Source organism: Anabrus simplex, chromosome 5 (genome assembly GCF_040414725.1).
Source record: "Anabrus simplex isolate iqAnaSimp1 chromosome 5, ASM4041472v1, whole genome shotgun sequence".
NCBI classification, from domain to species: Eukaryota; Metazoa; Arthropoda; class Insecta; order Orthoptera; family Tettigoniidae; genus Anabrus; species Anabrus simplex.
The window spans coordinates 97,557,904-97,575,295 of NC_090269.1; the positions used below are offsets into that span (position 1 = coordinate 97,557,904).

The window sequence follows — 17,392 nt, forward strand, 5'->3', positions numbered from 1 at the left end:
ATTGTTAGTGTTGAACTGTAGAAGTATTGTAAAGAAAGGAATAGAATTAAGTAATTTAATAGATATATATTTACCAGATATTGTAATAGGAGTTGAATCATGGCTGAGAAATGATATAATGGATGCAGAAATTTTCTCACGGCACTGGAGTGTGTATCGTAGAGATAGGATAGGAAAGGTGGGAGGGGGAGTTTTCATTCTGGTGAAAGAAGAATTTGTAAGCTACGAAAAAGTTAAAGATGAGACACATGAAATTCTAGGTGTAAGGCTGATTTCTAAAGATAATAGGCAACTTGATATATTTGGAGTGTACAGATCGGGAAAGGGTAGCACTGATGCGGATTCAGAATTATTTGATAGGATAGTCAGCTATGTGGGAAACGACATGGAAAGAAATGTGATTGTAGCGGGAGATCTGAATTTGCCAGATGTAAATTGGGAAGGAAATGCGAACGACAGGAAGCATGACCAACAAATGGCAAATAAGTTAATATGGGAAGGACAGCTGATTCAGAAAGTGATGGAAGCGAGGTACGAGAGGAACGCACGCCAGGGGTCAGTGCCCAGAGCAGTCCAGGTGCAGGAATGAGGTGTCAGCAAGTGTTGACAGAAGGAGCATCTCAAGAATCGGAAAGTTCAACTGTAAGTGGACAAGTGCACGCTAAAGAACAAGATGCACGCTGTGAAATAAAAGTGCGAGAAGCCCTGAATGAAGGGAGAAGTGCGAGTTTAAAGGATTTATGGGGCGGGGGGGGGTCGGGAATGTAAAGCCGTTGAGGATAAGGAGGACACGGTGCGTTCCAAATTGCAAAGAAGAAGGCTTGGAAGTAGAAGGAGATAGGGCCATAATAACGAGAAGCAAAAATAGGGGTGGAAATGGGGAGGGGCAGGAGGTTAAATTGTAGCTAGATTGGAAGGTAGAGTTCGTAAATATTGAAGGATAATTAAATAAGCTAGGTAATGTGGAGGTTATAGAAATTGGGGAAAGCTTTGACATTGTGACGCTTCTAGAAACGTGGCTTGAAATTGGAAGGTGATACAATGGAAAGTATATGGGGTCAAGTATAAATCCAAAAGAAAATAGCACGGTAAGGGCAGAAGGCCTGTAGGGATAGTATTATTAATAAAAGAAAGGATTAGTGAGCTAGTAGAGGACATTGAAAATCAGATGGAAGAGGTAGTTTGGATCAGGTTTAGTATGGGGAAGGTACAAGGGAGAGAAAAGAAGATATGTTTGACTTTTGCATATTGCCACCCCCAGAACTCTTCTTACGTAACGAAGTTTTTTTGAAGAATTATTACTGGAAACAAATATCATAAGAGGGAAATTTGATGAAGATGTAATGTTGTTATTTGGTGACTGGAACGCTAGAATAGGCGAACAGTTTACTTTATACAGCAAAGCGGACCAGATGGCGATTAGGGGAGGAAGACTAAATGCAGATAAAGAGAGGATTGACTACGGGTCAAAGCTACTGGAATTATGCGTCGCAGGGAAATTTGATATTTTGAATGGCCGGCGGGAAGGAGATAGGGGGAAGCTGACATTCATTGCAGGACAGGGTGGGAGTGTTATTGACCTAGTAATGAGCTCGGAAGTCTTGTTATAGGTCATTAAAAAGATAGAGGTAAGTGACTGGTCGGAATCCCACCATGCGCCTGTATGGGTGATGATAGAATGATGCGAGGTAGTAATTGTAGGTGGAGAGGAAGGGACGTGTATCGAGAAGTGTAAGAGTTATGTTAAATACAGATGGATGGAAAAGGCAAAATAGGAATTAGACGCGTTTAGAGAAAATGAGCTGGTATTAATTGGGTGTGGATGGGAAGAGGCTTTAAAAGAAGGTAACATTGACAGTGCGATAGAATATTGAATACCCAACGAAAAAGGTTGCACAGGAGGATATAGTCACGAGAAGGAAGAAGAGTGGGAAGAAGTCTGGTACAACAAGGAGTGTAAAGAATTAAGAAAGTCATGACGTCGCTAAAAGAACTCAGGAAGAATGGAGGGACTATAGAAAGTGTAGCGTTCTGTAATCTAAGAAAATAATACAAATTGAAAATTGCTGAGAGCAAGACAATTTGGATGAACAAGCCGAGTTAATAAATAGGGAGTGTAAGATGAACCAAACTGATAGGGTATGGGTCATAATAAATAAAAGAAAAGGGGGGAATTGGGTGGACAAACCGAGTATTGATTACGACCAATGGGTAGACTATTTTCGAGAATGATTAGGGTGAGAAGACAAATGGAATCAGGGGAAGATTGAAATGGCCTTAGGGAGAGTCATAGAGGTTCGAATACTGCACAATCGGAACTACCTATATTCGAAATTTTCGCAATATTTATTTCACCTTCACATATTTATTTTAACCACTTTAGTAAACACATTTTGCTTCTTATTTCATGACCATATACATTACATCTGATTCTTAACAAGTCACAGTACCGGTACCTACTGATATTGCAATTGATATTCTGTTTCATATGTAAACTTAACCTAATTCTAGATAAAACTAGTCTTTGTTTCAGTGCTAAGTAGAAATATATTGTATTGACTATTACCGATTAAAATTTATTTGGTGCAAGCGGACGAGAATGGTTGACGTCAGACGAACTAACTCATTATTAAAGCACATTTTTCTTTTTAGTCCTTTGTAACACGTGGCAGAAAGAAACATCTTTTTTCAATATTATCGTCCCACCCAGAGACTTATACGCCCTCTTCCTTACATCCTCACTTGAACCCCTAAATAATCTCATAACCATGCGAAGAGATCTGTCACCTTTCTTAACAATCTCGTTAATATGATTACCCCAATGAAGATCATTCCTTATATTAACACCTATGTACTTACATTGTTCCAAATGATGTACCATCACAACATCAACACAATTTTTAAAACCGGGAGGATTTTTCTTCTTTCTGAATCTTAAAACATGATGTTCATCCAATTCACAGGCATACCATTGTCTGCTGTCCATTACACAACATTGTTTTAATCCCCCTGCAGCCGCTCACAATCCTGCAACTCATTTACTACCGGTACTCCATACAGTATAACATCATCCGAAAATAGCCTTATCTGTGATTACAGATATTTACTCATATCATTACCGGGCGAGTTGTTAAATATTTCGAAAACATTTATCATCGATTCCTTCTTTAACGTGGAACATTGTATACCTTATTTTGTAGCAGATATATAGGTATCGCGAATCAATACAGTCATTACGGGTTTGTACATTGGGTACACAACCCTGAAACACCACAGTAATGAAAACGCTGTTTTAAATTCATTATTTATATTTGATATTCTGCATTTAATCGTTTCTCTTACCGTTTTAAACACATGTTGACGATCAGCTGTCCCCAATGTAGCCTCACTAGCACCACGAATTTTCACTCTATTTTTTTCTATTCGTCCTTGTTAGACCAAATAACTAGCGTATAGCCTATAACGAATGAAATTTTGGTAGGCTATCTTTCCGTTATGAATTCCATACGTTCTATGTAATGCAGCAGTGATAATGCGAAAGAAAGTCATGTTTTTTCTTTTCTTTTTTTTTTTTTTTTTCCTGAGAAAACAGGAAGATCTTTCCGAAGTAGATTTTAAGTATTCTTTGGGATTGCTTTATTCTCCGTGAAATTAGGTGATTCTCCATTGTATTTATTATCAGTTTCCAGTTTGACATTTCGCAGGTGTGGGTGTTCGTCCCTGTTTAGTATGCACAATTGGATTTGTGTTACATGTTCTGCTAGGCTGACAGTTTGCAGCTATGGATTATAATCAGCAAGATAGTCGAGCTCAGCATCATGAGTTATTTCTGCAAGAAATAGAAGGGATTGACGATTACTGGGGTCCGACTTTCAGGTATTTCTAAGTTTGTGGTTTCTCGAACCTCGCGGGGTGTATCTTGCCCCGTGTACGCAGGTGCTTTATATTCGATTTATTATTACTGTCGTAGTATTTTGCTTCTGCGCAAGGTGAAGTATTCGGCAAAAGGCCGGCTTTCGTTTGACATGTTTTGAAATGTATTGCTGTTATTTTGAAAGAGATCGAGTCCGCTAAGACACCTAGTGAAAATTTGTCTGTTATGGCCCAGCACTCTCATAGAGGGGCGGAATCAGATGTCTGTATGCAGCCGAAGCATGAGCATTTGTTGTACGAATTAGAAACTACTGATACAAGCAGTGTAGGACTGGTGATTAGGTAGGAGATATTGCTTATTGTTATTCTGTAATCTTGAATGGATACAATATTTTTGTTGTATGATATGAAAAGAAACTCGTTAACTTTTGGAATTATCCCGTCTTTATCGTTTTAATAGACGTTATGGTTACAACCACGTACCTTATCGGTTAGTCATTAAGTGAAAATTTATGCTCTTTGGGTGTTTAATTTTTGCCACTGATGATAATGTGAAAAAAACTTTTAAATACATGAAGAACATAATCTAAGGTACAAACTTCATATGCGATGTCGTTAGATATAAATCCTCATTCTCTTATTAATATCTCTGCTTAAGGAGCATGAAATAGTTGTGTAAGTGGATAATGAACACAAGTTTCTTGTTAGTGTCCAGCCGTGTCTCTCATTGGTAAGATACCATACTCCTCTCCCTGGATCTTTGTGTTTTCATATATATATATATATAATCATTTATTGCAGCCCGATGCCATAAACGAAATACACACAATAAAATAAAATAACATATTAGTAATGAGTACAAAATGTGTATCATGCACGAATGGCCTGTATCGCCTTAGTCACCATAGAATTGAGTGAGAGTTATTCGTCTGTGTTGACACCATAGTGCACAGTTTTCCACACAGTTCACTTTCACAAGTGGCTTCGTCTAGGATGTGAAAAGTTGTCTTCCTGCAGACACGATGATGGAATCCATGTACTGCGAATCTCGTCATGTGTCGTAGATTGTAGTCCTCATCTTTCTATTCTGAAGTCATTGCTTTATCGCGTAGAATTCCAACCATATCTCATTTCTCTTGCTCTGCAGCCCTTCCGACAATGTCTTAAATGTAATGTCCTTTTTTGTGGAAGAAGCATTTTTTTTTTTTTTTTTTTCTTCTTCTTGCATTAGTTGTTCTATGAAGGCTCTCTGACAAGCTCGTATGTTAGCCTAGATGGGGTGAATTTAGAAACACACAGTAGTCTCTTGAGATATGATGCTTTGATCTGCTCAATCTCGTTAAGTTTTATTTTGGTGAGGTACAGCCATATTAGATCTATACCCTATGTCACCATAGGCATTATCCTGGTATTAAAAATCTTCATAGGGAGAACGCGGACATCTAAATGGAGGTATTTCCTGTTTAATCAAACGTTGCTTTTCTCTGCATTATATATATAAAAATGATATGAGTAAAGAACTGCAGTCACTGATAAGACTATTTGCAGATGGTTATATTGTATAGAGTAGTGAATGAGTTGCAAGGTTGTGAGCGACTGCAGGGAGACCTAGACAATGTTGTGAGATGGACAATGCTATGATGGTTAATGTGATGAAAAGTCAGGTTGTAAGTTTCACTAAGGGGAAAAGTTCTTTCATTTTTAATTACTGTGTTTATGTGGTAGTACCTCGTGGGGAGCACTGTAAGTTAATATAAGGAATGATCTTCCTTGGGGTAATCATATTAACGATGTTAAGAAAGGTTGCTGATCTCTTCACATGATTATGAGAGTATTCAGGGCTTGTAGTATGGATGTAAAGGAGAGGGCATATGTCACTTGTAAGACCCCAGTTAGAGTATGGTTACACTGTATGAAAGCCACACCAGGACTACTTGATATAAAAAGTGGAGAAGATCCAAAGGTAAGCAGCACGATTTGTTCTGGGTGGAGAGATGGAGTGGCACGACTTCAGTAGACGAATAAGTTTGAGTGGTGTCTTTAAAAGTAGTAAAGATCACAATATGAAGATAAAGTTGGAATTCAAGAGGACTAATTGGGGGCAAATATTCGGTTATAGGAAGGAGAGTTAGGGATTGGAATAACTTACCAAGGGAGATGTTCAATAAATTTCCAATTTCTTTGCAATAATTTAAGAAAAGGCTAGAAAAACAACAGATAGGGAATCTGCCACCTGGGTGACTGCCCTAAATGCAGATCAGTTGTGACTAATTCGAATATGGTTTGATGGTGCCTGGTGTGAATGGGAACAGGAAGATCCATGTTATGGCTTGTGGAGAGACTGCATATTCATTTGGTTAGTGTGTTTGTAGTTAGGCTAATGTAAAAAGCTGGGCAGAGCCTTCACTGAAATCGGTAGATGACGGTTGAAGTATAGTCATGACCATCTTGTATGGGTTAAGACATGCTACTGATGAAAGTGGTGCTGGGTGTACGTCGACTGATTTATTAAGTCATAAGACTGTGACAGACAATGTTGCTATGGATGGGCCAAGAGCGGCTGCAGTCCACATGTAAACGGCCTAAGGGTTGACATTCATGTCTTGCACCTGCGTGCTACAATAACAAGACTGAGCAATTTCCAAGGCTTACTTCAATGTAACATTCTCTTTTACTGGGTGATCTTCAATATACTAAAATAGATGTTGGACTGCAGCAACAATTCTAATGAAGATTCCAGGAGACAATCTTGCATCTCCGTCTGACGTATTTGAACCTCTAACTACAGTAAATGTTTATTCTGTCCCCTTACAGTTACAGCTAGAAAATATCTGACCTTCAGTATGAAAAGGAGAAAACAATTTTGAAACAAAACATACTTTAGAGAACTACTGCACCAAAAGCTTTCTTATTCAAGGTTCTCATTCTTAGATGATCATGTTTGGTACAACATAATTACGTGTGCAGCTATTTTCGGTTATGAAACTATGCACGTCTGGTCCAAAAATAACAGGTTATCCAGTCAAAAACAAAAAGCTGTCCTTAGGTTAAAATATGCACAGAATATAACTCTAAATACTGTACACTTGGTTAAGGGCAGGGCGAGAGGTAAGCATTAACGCAATAGGCCCAACAGATGTATAAAAGCAAACATGTTGCTTTCAATAAAAATGTGGCATTAATTTTGTAAGAATTCACAAGAAGTTGATTCAGTTTGATAGTATTTAAAATGTTTGCTATGGTAAATATGTAAATACAGCTTAATATTATCACAAACTTATATGTACTTGCTCCGTGATAATTAAATTTACTCCGGTACATAAATTTCTTCATCAAAAGCATGATCCAAGTTATGAGCACTGCAGGTTGCTATCAGACTAAAGCCAAAGCAAGAGCTATGAAAACAGCATACACTAGGGCTAAGTCTGCCCATTACGTCTTATGAAATCTACATAAAATAGATGAAAATGGTTCAAGGTATTTGAGGATAACAATACTACAGCAAAAAATGTAGGCCTATGAATATAGGCATGCAAGTCTTGCAAAAATCAGTAGTAGCCTATTATTAAAAGATAAATAGTATATAGAGGTTGTAAGACACTGTACTTAAGAGAAGAAAGGGATCAGTTAATGATCTGCAAGCAGGGCTGTCGCCCAGGTGGCACATTTCCTATCAATTATCTTTTTCTTTTACATTTTCATTTCTCTTGATAATTTATTCCAATCCCTTACTCATCGTCCTATAGATGAATATCTACCCCAATTTGTCCTCTTGATTTCCAACCTTATCTTCGTAACTTATGATCTTTCCTATTTTTAAAAACACCAATCAAACTTATTCGTCTACTAACGTCATTCCACACAGTCTCTCCAATGACAGCTCGGAACAAACCATTTACTTTACAAAGGAAAAATTAAATGCATCCTCCTAATTCAATACATAACATAATTCTATCATTAGATGGTATAATCAAAATTCAAACACATTTTGACTCGTTTGTGCCATCTTCAGTGAAATAAGGGGGCTTTAAAGTAATTTACGTAATACAAGCTAAAAATGTGCCAAAAACCTAATGAAGGAACAAATGAGAAACAAAAACTACATTACGGAAATAAAAACGGCACAATATCATTTACATCATCAGATGGAGCAATAAACAACTCGCTGCAACAAATTCAGTGAAAAAAAAGGTTAATGAAAAACATAATTGAAGCTAAACAGTGTGTTAAACCTAAGAAGGCAAACGAAAACAAATGATACAGACGAGAATGAACAATAAGTGCACACAGTGAGGTTGCGGACCTCTTAGTCTAAAGATTTTTCAGTTTGATAACAATTCAAAACAGGATGAAATCACTGTGTCGAAAATTCAATCCGACAGTCTGTCTCTGTAGAAACACCATCCCCATGAGTGGCTAGGAGGGGAGAAAAAATTTCAGAACCAAGCCTGAGAGGAGACAACATGCAGGCGAAATGTATGCGACAAGTGATGGAAAAACGCCATTTAAAACTTTATAACAGCAGCATTCTCAATTTCTTCTCAATCTAGCGGTCCCATTAGCCAACATTGGGAACAATAATCGAGAACGGGACCACTAGACGGAAAAGAAATTGAGAATGCTGCTGTTCTAAAGTTTTAAATTTCATCAGAGTTTTTCCATCACTTGTCACATGCATTTCGCCTGCATGTTGTCTCCTCTCAGGCTTGGTTTCTCAAATTTTTTCTCCCCTCCTAGCCATTCGTGGGCATGGTGTTTCTATAGGGACAGACTGTCCGCCTGAATTTTTGACACAGTGATTTCATTCTGTTTTGTATTGTTATCAAACTGAAAATTTTTAGACTGAGGTCTGCAACCTCGCTACGAGCACTTATTGTTCGTTTCAGTCTATCATTTGTTTTCATTTCTTTCCTTCTTAGGTTTAACACACTTTTTATATTCAATTATGTCTTATATTAACTTTTTTTTCACTGAATTTGTTGCACCGAGTTGTCTATCGCTCCATCTGATCATGTAAATGTTGTGTATTGTGCTGTTTTTATTCCTGTCATTTCTCTTTTGTTTCTCATTTGTTCCTTCATTATGTTTTTGGCACATTTTAAGCGTGTATTATATAAATTACTTTAAACCCCTCTTATATCACTGAAGATGGCTCGTTCGAGTCGAAACAAGTTTGAATGTTATTACTCCATCTAATGATGGAATTATGTATTGAATTAGGATACGTTTTATTTTCCCTCTGTAAAATGAAAACCATCAATACGAATGATTCTAATATCTTATAACATACCACTTAGTCAAGCAGCTCGTCTCCTTTTTCCCCAAGTTTTCCCAGTCCAAACTTTGCAACATTTTTGTAATGCTGCTGTTTTGTCAGAAATCACCTAGAATCAATCAAGCTACTTTTCTTCGGATTTATTCCAGTTCTTGAGTCAAGTACCAGTTCTTTGTTTTATGGTTAAAGCCCTTAAACATTTACTCCCTTCTTTTCACCTTCTTGCTGTTGGAGATTTTAAAGTTTGACATCAACTGGTGCTTGGATCTAGAAGAGCACTAGGCCGTAACATTAGAATAACTGCTCTTTCGCTCTTTCTTTTTTTTTTCCTCTTCATTCTTGTCTTTCCTATCTGCCTTCCTCTCTTTACCTTGTGTGTTCTTATCAATAGTGACCATCACTGCATTTATTCTCTCCTGCAACTAAAATTTTTGGACCATGCCTTTCTTTTGTGTGTACTCTATCCATATGTCCTTACACGGCAAGTCGCTGCTCTCCATCTGTTTCCTATACATAAATAAATTGGTTAACTTATGCTTATTTGTTCTCCAAGTAGACTAGTAGGTCTCTTTGTTTTCTTCTTTTTTGGTGGAAGCTTTGGATGTAGTTTAGAAAACTTAACATTATGTTGTTTATCGTGTTAGATTAAGATAATACGACTTAGAACTAACTTACAGTATACCATGCTATACATTATGATGAGTAACATTGATGCTTCAAATGAGAAGCGGTTCTATCTATATTGGTGGTGGCTGTCCCATGAGGTTACAGGTCGCGTGCCCTCCTATTGTCCATTTACATTTTTTACTACTTTCAAGGGAAAAGATGCTAACCATACTGGGGAATTACAGGCAGGGGTAGGCTATTACAGACAGTCAAAGGAATTTATGTTGACACTTTCAGCTGCTGTGGCTAGTGGCTGCATAGTTTAGGTCACATAGCTATCAACTTGCATTCGGGGGTGGGTTCGAATGCCACTGTCGGCAGTCCTGTAGGTAGTTTCCCATTTTCACACCAGGCGAATGCTGGGGTTGTACCTTAATATGGCCACAGTTGCTTCCTTCCCATTCTTAGCTCTTTCCTATCCCATCATTGCCATTAGATCTGTTTCTGTCAGTGCGGCGTGAAGCAAATTGTAAAAAACAATTCAATCGCTGTGAGAACTGATGGTAGAATGAGTTCATTCAAAGTAGTTACAGGGGTTGGGCAAGGCTGAATTTTTATACTCCGTACTGCTTTGCTTCTAAATTGACGTTTTGGCCAATTTTGGCTCTATCTGGTGGTTCTGCACTGAAACAGATATCCAACCAATCTCAAGCTTCCATTCATATCGACTTATATCAGCAGAGTGCGGTCTCGAAACCTTGTTGCTAACTCTAATATTTACATTCACCACATGGTTAACCTGTCTCGCTCAGCGTGTACTGTATGGTATTCGGTACGATTCGTGATAATTTGCATTTTTCTCCAGTAATTAGTGTTTTTCATAATAGTCTTTATCTCCCTAATAAAGTGCAGTATAACTTAGATAACAGTTTAGCATAGTATAAGTTAGTACAGTACAGGTCTAATAGTTCAGTGTATAAAAATAGCTGTAGTTTTATTTACGTCCATGTATTGGTTAGTGTACTTCATTTGTGTGTATTTAGCATATCTCAGCATAGTTCGGGAAAGACAAGCAGCAAGAAAGTGACTCTGAGTTCAGTGGAGTGTTCACTTTGTAGGCCATAAACCCCTTCCTCCACCAGCCATCAGTGGCGAGTGATGTGTTATTTCCTCATTCTCTTTTATTCTTAATATTGTATTCTCTTTTTAGTGCTGGATGTTGTTGGGAAGTGTAGTTTATGTGAATTTGTTTCCAATCCCGATTAATTGACTTTTCTGAGTACGGTATTTCATTTTACAAGTGTTGTTTACTGCACTTGCATTGCTTCAGCTGAGGTGATGCTCATTTGTTTTGTGAAACGCCAATTTCGAAGTAAAGCTGTGTAGTATAAAGTTTGTTGTTCATTATATACACAGAACACTTACTGATATGTAATGACAAGATTGAGAGAAATTTAAGAGGATTGAATGCCAGTTAGGAAATATAAAACTAGAACAGTTAGATCATTTCAAGTATGGACTTAAGATGTGTATTCTCCCTGGGTTATACTATGCTAAGTGAAATTGGTTCAAGTTTTAGCAAAACTAATGCAATGAGCTTGAAGTTGCTTTCAGTGGTGTTGTGTTTCTCAGAAGAAACTATCCTCACCGAGCAAGAGGCTGTGCGGTTTGGGTCACGTAGCTGTCAGCTTGCATTTTGGGGATAGAGGGTTCGAGCCCTGATGATGGATTTTTGTGGTTTCCCATTTCCACATCTTAAAGCAAGTTGTAACAAGAAACTATCTTCACATCAGTCTGTTTCCTGACTGACATTGCTGTGTGGAAGTGAAAGGTGGGTGGATTCAGGATATCTTTTATGTAAGTTAGAATTAACATAGAATCATTGTGGGGACAAACAGGTGGGAACAATGGTAGGATAATACTTCAGACGAGGAGATAAAGGCTGAGTTACACATCTTAAGTCCATACTTTAAATGATCAAACTGTTCCAGTTTCGATTTCCCTAACTGGCATTCATTCCTCATAAATTTCTTCCATCTTGCCATTATCTTTCAGTATATGATCCTTGTATGTAATGAACAACAAAGTTTTAAATTTCAGCCTCATCTAACCCCTGTAACTACTATAGGAAGTTTATTTTTCAATAAATTCACATATCGTTACTTACTTGAAGGACAAACAATTGAATTTGAACAATTCTCCCTGCAGTTACACTAATTTTCATCGCTCTACCATCTCTTCGACTTCTTTATCTCCGTGATGAATCTAATGAACTCACTGTACCATCTGTACTTACTGCGGTTGAATTTTTTACAGTTTGCTTTACGTTGCACTGAAAAGACAGATCTCAATGGGTGAAGCTGTACTGGCTTCAGTGGTGGGGTCATGTCCAGGTGAATGGAAGAGGATAGTTTATTGGAGAAGAATTTTCTCAGCCATGGAGTGTAAAAGAAGCAGAGAAAAAGGGCCCCCAGAGGTTCTCAGTTTGACAGCATGGGTCGTTGACCATGGGGCCTCTAGTTGGGTTTGGCATTGTTTCCACTTGTGTAAAGCTCCTCACTGCCATCTTTCCTATCCAGCTTCCCTTGGTTAGTTCTTGTTCTCTTCTGGTGGTGGGTTTGCGTGGTCTAGGAAGTCTTTCATTTTCACCCCCTTTGTGGGCCTTCTTTATCTTCATTCTTCAAAGTGTTGGCCCTCTTCCATTTTCCTTCAGATTAATGTTAAGAGAGGATGAATCTCCAGTTGTACATCTTTTTAAAACAATATCGCCACCACCACTATGGTTAGACTTGGTTTTTAATTAATTAATTAAAGATATAAGAAGAATAATGGCATGTGACCTCTGAAGAAGCAGAATGGAGGTCTTTCGATTAGACGCCGCATAGGCGACCTGCGCGTCTATGAGAATGAGGCCCTACCTGTGATGAATTCTAATGCTGAAGACGGCGCACATACCCAGCCCCCCGAGCCATTGGAATTAACCAATGAAGGTTAAAATCCCTGACTCGGCCGGGAATCGAACCCGGGTCCCTCTGAACCAAAGGCCAGCACGCTAACCATTTAGCCATGGAGCCGGACAATTAAAGATGTGAGCATTTAGAACTAACTGAGGCGCAGAGCTAGTTGCAGATAGAGGATTGTGGAGGTACTTAGTTAATTCACAAAGGCTTGGAGACTGAACACCGAAAGCCATTCCAGTCTGTAATAAATGTATATACAGGATGAGTTTCTCCTCTGTGGCAAAACACACAGAAGTAGCTGGGGTGATAAGGGAGGATAATAAGCAAAGAAGTACGGTGCAGTACACTAGTACCATTTATTAGTTATGGTTTATCATAGGAGAATACGCGTTGTGTGGTGTTGCCTCTAGAATGCAGACAGAAACTCTTCGAGTAACTTCTGTGACATGTTTTCTTGCCAATCCTACCATACACCCTATTACACGACGCACCCTCAGCAACTATCTGCAGATTGCAGTACACACCCACTATTCACATTTATGCTTGAACTGCATATGTTATGAGTGTTACCATGGACTGACAATTTGAGATGCAGACCTGTGTGTGCAGTTGTCATCTTAGGAGTACAGTTATTAGTACAGGAATGGTAGTGAATTGGACTTCACATTTTTAGCAGTTTCGAAGTAAAGCCGTGTGGATTATGAAGTTTGTTGTTCATTATATGCGCGGATCACTTACTGAAATGTAATGACAAGATTAGTGTTCATTGCCAAAAACAGAAGCTGTACAAGAAGTTTTAACACATTAATGTATGGGAAGTGTGACTGGATTTGTTCTGCAGCTAATTACTTTTTTTTTTCTTTCTGTTTTCCTTGTGCTCTTTCACAGTGATAAGTGATGGACAAAGTTAATCCTAGATGTGTCCTGACATATTGTTCTTTAAAGTTTATTGGTTGCTTGTGTAAATGTGCGTGTATTTTAGATTTGTGTTATCCATATCCATTGCTTAATTTGTAACCAAAAAGGTGAAGAGGTAATCTCCCTGAAAAATAAATAGGTTTTTACGTAAGTATTACATATGCATGTCTGTAGCCAATCTGAATTTTAAAAAAGGGTTGCAAAACAGATGGATTTAAACAAACATATTCCATTAAATCTAGTACTGTACACTCACAGCTATGAATGGCAAGCTACTGTCATTGCAGGAATTCTGTGAGACTCTTAACAAAGTGAAACAAGAAAACACTTGGATCGTACAACATTCCAGGAGAGCTGATTCAAGGCAGAAGCTTATCCTTAAAGACAAGACTCTTCACAATAATCCTTTTAATCTGGGAAACTCTGCAAGTGACCTGAAGAATGCTACTTCAGTGTTCTCCCTAGTATCTTCATAATGGGCACACTGCCCTGCCGTTGTTACAGAATGTCCGGCTGACATAACCTAGATGTGTGCTAATTGCATAATATTAATACATATTTGAGTCATTAGGTATTCCAAATTAAAATGTAAATTCTGTGAAACTGTTTGTTTAAATGATAAATCTTCATTATTGTCACCATAATTGCATTAATTACATCGGAGTTTAAATGTTTAGCTTGATTATCACATATTGTCATGCACGAGCAATGTCTGGATTAGTGTGGAATTGCTTGCGAGCACTTGATTTTGCATGTTACAAATCCGTATGGCACTCCACGTTACCTGAGTGGTAAGCCCTAGTGTTACATGATTATGAACGAGCAGTATAATACTAGAAGTTCAAATTACTGTGTTATGTCTCGTTCGTGATAATGTTAATGATATTTTTAATGTTATTGTTAATGCCTTGAGAGGAATAAATTGAAACTTTATCATATTCCTTTTTTTTTTTTTTTTTTTTTACGAAGTATTCCCTGCCCGGCTACTCATTCCTGCCACCTGCCTGATGAAAATTTCCGGGGAGAGTGATAGTAACTCTCGTCACCAAATTCAAGAAATGTGATTGCAGTATATGTGGTAACTATCGTGCTATATCCCTGCTGTCCATATCTGGCAAACTTATTTCAAGGCTTTTACTTAGCCATCCCCAGCTTATAAAATAATACGTATTGAATAGGTGGAAAACAAATATTTGTATTTTATAACGAAGTTCAATATGGGCCTAAATATGGGAGTATTTACATGTAACATCCACAGGTTGTCGCTTGAGATTCTCCTTGAGTCTCATTGTTTCTGTGCTTCTAAAGGCATGATATGATCTTCTGTGAACAGCAATTCCCAGAAAAATGCAGAGAACAGCAGCAACCTCTTTACGTAGTGTTTCATGATCTGGAAAAAGGCCTTTGACTCTGTCCTGAGGCCTGCTATGTTGGCAGTGTTTAGATGTTTTGGTTGCCCTAACGCTTTATTGGCTTCGTTCATGCACACTGTGATGGTATGTTAGTCAGGTTCTCTACCAGAAAAACATCTCTGATTTTCCTATCACACATGGACTGAAGCAAAAGTGTGTACTTGCCCCAACACTCTTTGCTTTCTACGTGGCTGCTGTACTGTGTGATTCATCATGTATCAACACCTCTGGCATTGATTTAAGGTATTGTCTTGATGGAACTCTTCTGCGTGACGAGACTTCGTTCACGTTGCTTAAGTTGTGTGACCAGAATAACTGAACTGTAGTAAGCTGATGATACTAAATCACCAGCTCTTACCCCTGAGGACCTGTAGGAGTTGGTCAATAGATTCAAGAGTGCATATGATAGTTTTGGCCTCACCATCAATAAAAAACAAAGATCTTTGCCCAACCTCCCCCGGAGACTAGCCTTGCAGAGTTCAACATCTCTGTCTCAGACATCATTCTGGAACAGCTAGATAATTTCTCGTACCTTGGGAACATCTTGTATTAATGATGCACCTCAGAAGAAGATGTGGAAAACCGACTCTGTGCTGCTCATTTGGTATTTGATCGGCTATCCAAGTGCCTCTTTAGGAATAAAGACCTAACAGCTCATACCAAACTCCTAGTGGATAAAGCGATCATCACATCGTTACTTTATGGATTTGAAACGTGGACCCTGTACGGCCGTGACATGGAGAAACTTGGGAACATTTTCATCAGCAGAAACTTCGTTCAGTCTTATCTGCTTTATGGTTGTGAAACTCGGATCCTCTACCGTCAGGATATCACAAAGCTAGAGTGCTTTAATCTGCAAAAACTTAGATTGATATTGAACATCAAAAGGGGGGACCATGTGACCAACTTCTGTTTTGTGATATGACTTACCTTTTAGCCAGCAGTTACCCCAAAACAAAGGTATGTACCGTCATTAAAATTCTCTCCATATTTTGATATTTTCTGGGGCCAAAATTTATACATTTGAACATCTTTGAATTTTTCCTGTAAGGAAATTGTCCAGGTTTTGAGATTAGCATTCACATACATACGGAGAAATTAAGGAAGAAATTGTCATTAATTGAAAATAGGAAAATAACTGAGGACAGCTGGATATGACGATGTGTAGATGTATTGGAAAATGAAATATCCCTCACTAAATTGTGATCATGATTTATGGATTTAAAGAAGCTGTAACAGAGGAGAAATTTAGGCGCAGGGAATCTTAGATACACAGATAAAAAGATGACTTATGTTATTACTTAGGCTAAAGAGGAGAGGCAGAGACAAGAAACTAAAACACAAAACAGAAGTAGAAGAGATACAGTAAAAATTATAGCAAATGCCAGAAAACACCTTACTGTGTGAAATAATGGGCTACACTCTGCAGTACTGTTGAAATATTAACAGCCTCCTTTAGTGCTATTCGAAGACAATTGTAACCTCCAATCATATTCTGTAAATATCCTGCTGAATGGCAGCTTGACATGTCTCTCGCCTTCTACTTAGCGAACAACCACGAGTTTAAAAGAATTCTGATGAAAATAGCATTATGTTACTTCCCTGCTGGCAAGCAGCCGGAGACATTGCCATGGTAACCTGTAGATTCGTTGTCTGTCTGTCACGGTGTCTGTTACTCGACACAGAGCATGAAATCCATAGAAAATAGTAATTTTCTCTGTCATTTGAAGAGCAAGCAAAATTATGTAGATAACAAAATTTGTTAATGATCACCCGTTGGTTCATTCCAAGATATGTGTTAATGTCATAGTTTCATAACGTGTACACCAGTTATGCCTCTCCTCCCCTCCACACACTTTCACATCATTATCATCCTCTGGTTTTCTCCACATACTTTCTTTCCATTTTTCAGCTCTTTTCTATTCTATCCTGGTGTTTTTCATTGCACTTATTTTATCAGTTTATATTTTCTTCTACCACATTCGTCCCTGATTCATCTGATGTCGTCTCTGATACTTCTTGGCTCGCTGTGCCAGCATACAGTGAGTCACCTGGTGACGAATGAGCATACCACTAAAACTTCCTTGTGAACAGTTGAGGTGCAGAGAACTTAGAGTTTCACCTTGTTTTCTTGATACAGCATAAGCCCAAAGCCCGTATCATGTCTATATCATAGTCATCTTTGAATTTGGAAAATCTATTAGAAATGTACAAGTTTTTAGGAATTTTCCAGTAATATAGACATCTGTCTGAAAGACCCGGATAGAAAAAAATGAAGTTAGTCTGCAGATGGATAAGGGTAGGAAATCTTTAAGATGAGGAAATTAGAAGTACATGGATATGATTAC

At 38.1% G+C, this 17,392-nt stretch overlaps 2 protein-coding genes across 5 annotated transcripts in view; one reads left to right on the top strand and one right to left on the bottom strand.

Annotated features, from left to right (window-relative positions):
- LOC136873799 (E3 ubiquitin-protein ligase RNF103) overlaps positions 1–17,392 on the bottom strand; it is a 151,036-nt gene that overhangs the window by 131,444 nt on the left and 2,200 nt on the right. The gene's annotated exons all lie outside the window — the stretch shown is intronic.
- Positions 3,677–17,392, top strand: part of Sec15 (exocyst complex component Sec15) — a 233,595-nt gene continuing 219,879 nt past the window's right edge. Inside the window, exon 1 of one of the 4 annotated variants that reach the window (XM_067147038.2) lies at positions 3,677–3,876. In XM_067147038.2, the coding sequence (XP_067003139.1) occupies positions 3,782–3,876 (95 nt within the window). In that variant the 5' untranslated portion in view covers positions 3,677–3,781. Of the gene's footprint in view, positions 3,877–4,057; positions 4,216–11,371; positions 11,586–14,619; positions 14,711–17,392 lie in introns of those variants that run through there. The other 3 variants (XM_067147037.2, XM_067147041.2, XM_067147040.2) reach the window with 3 other exon arrangements.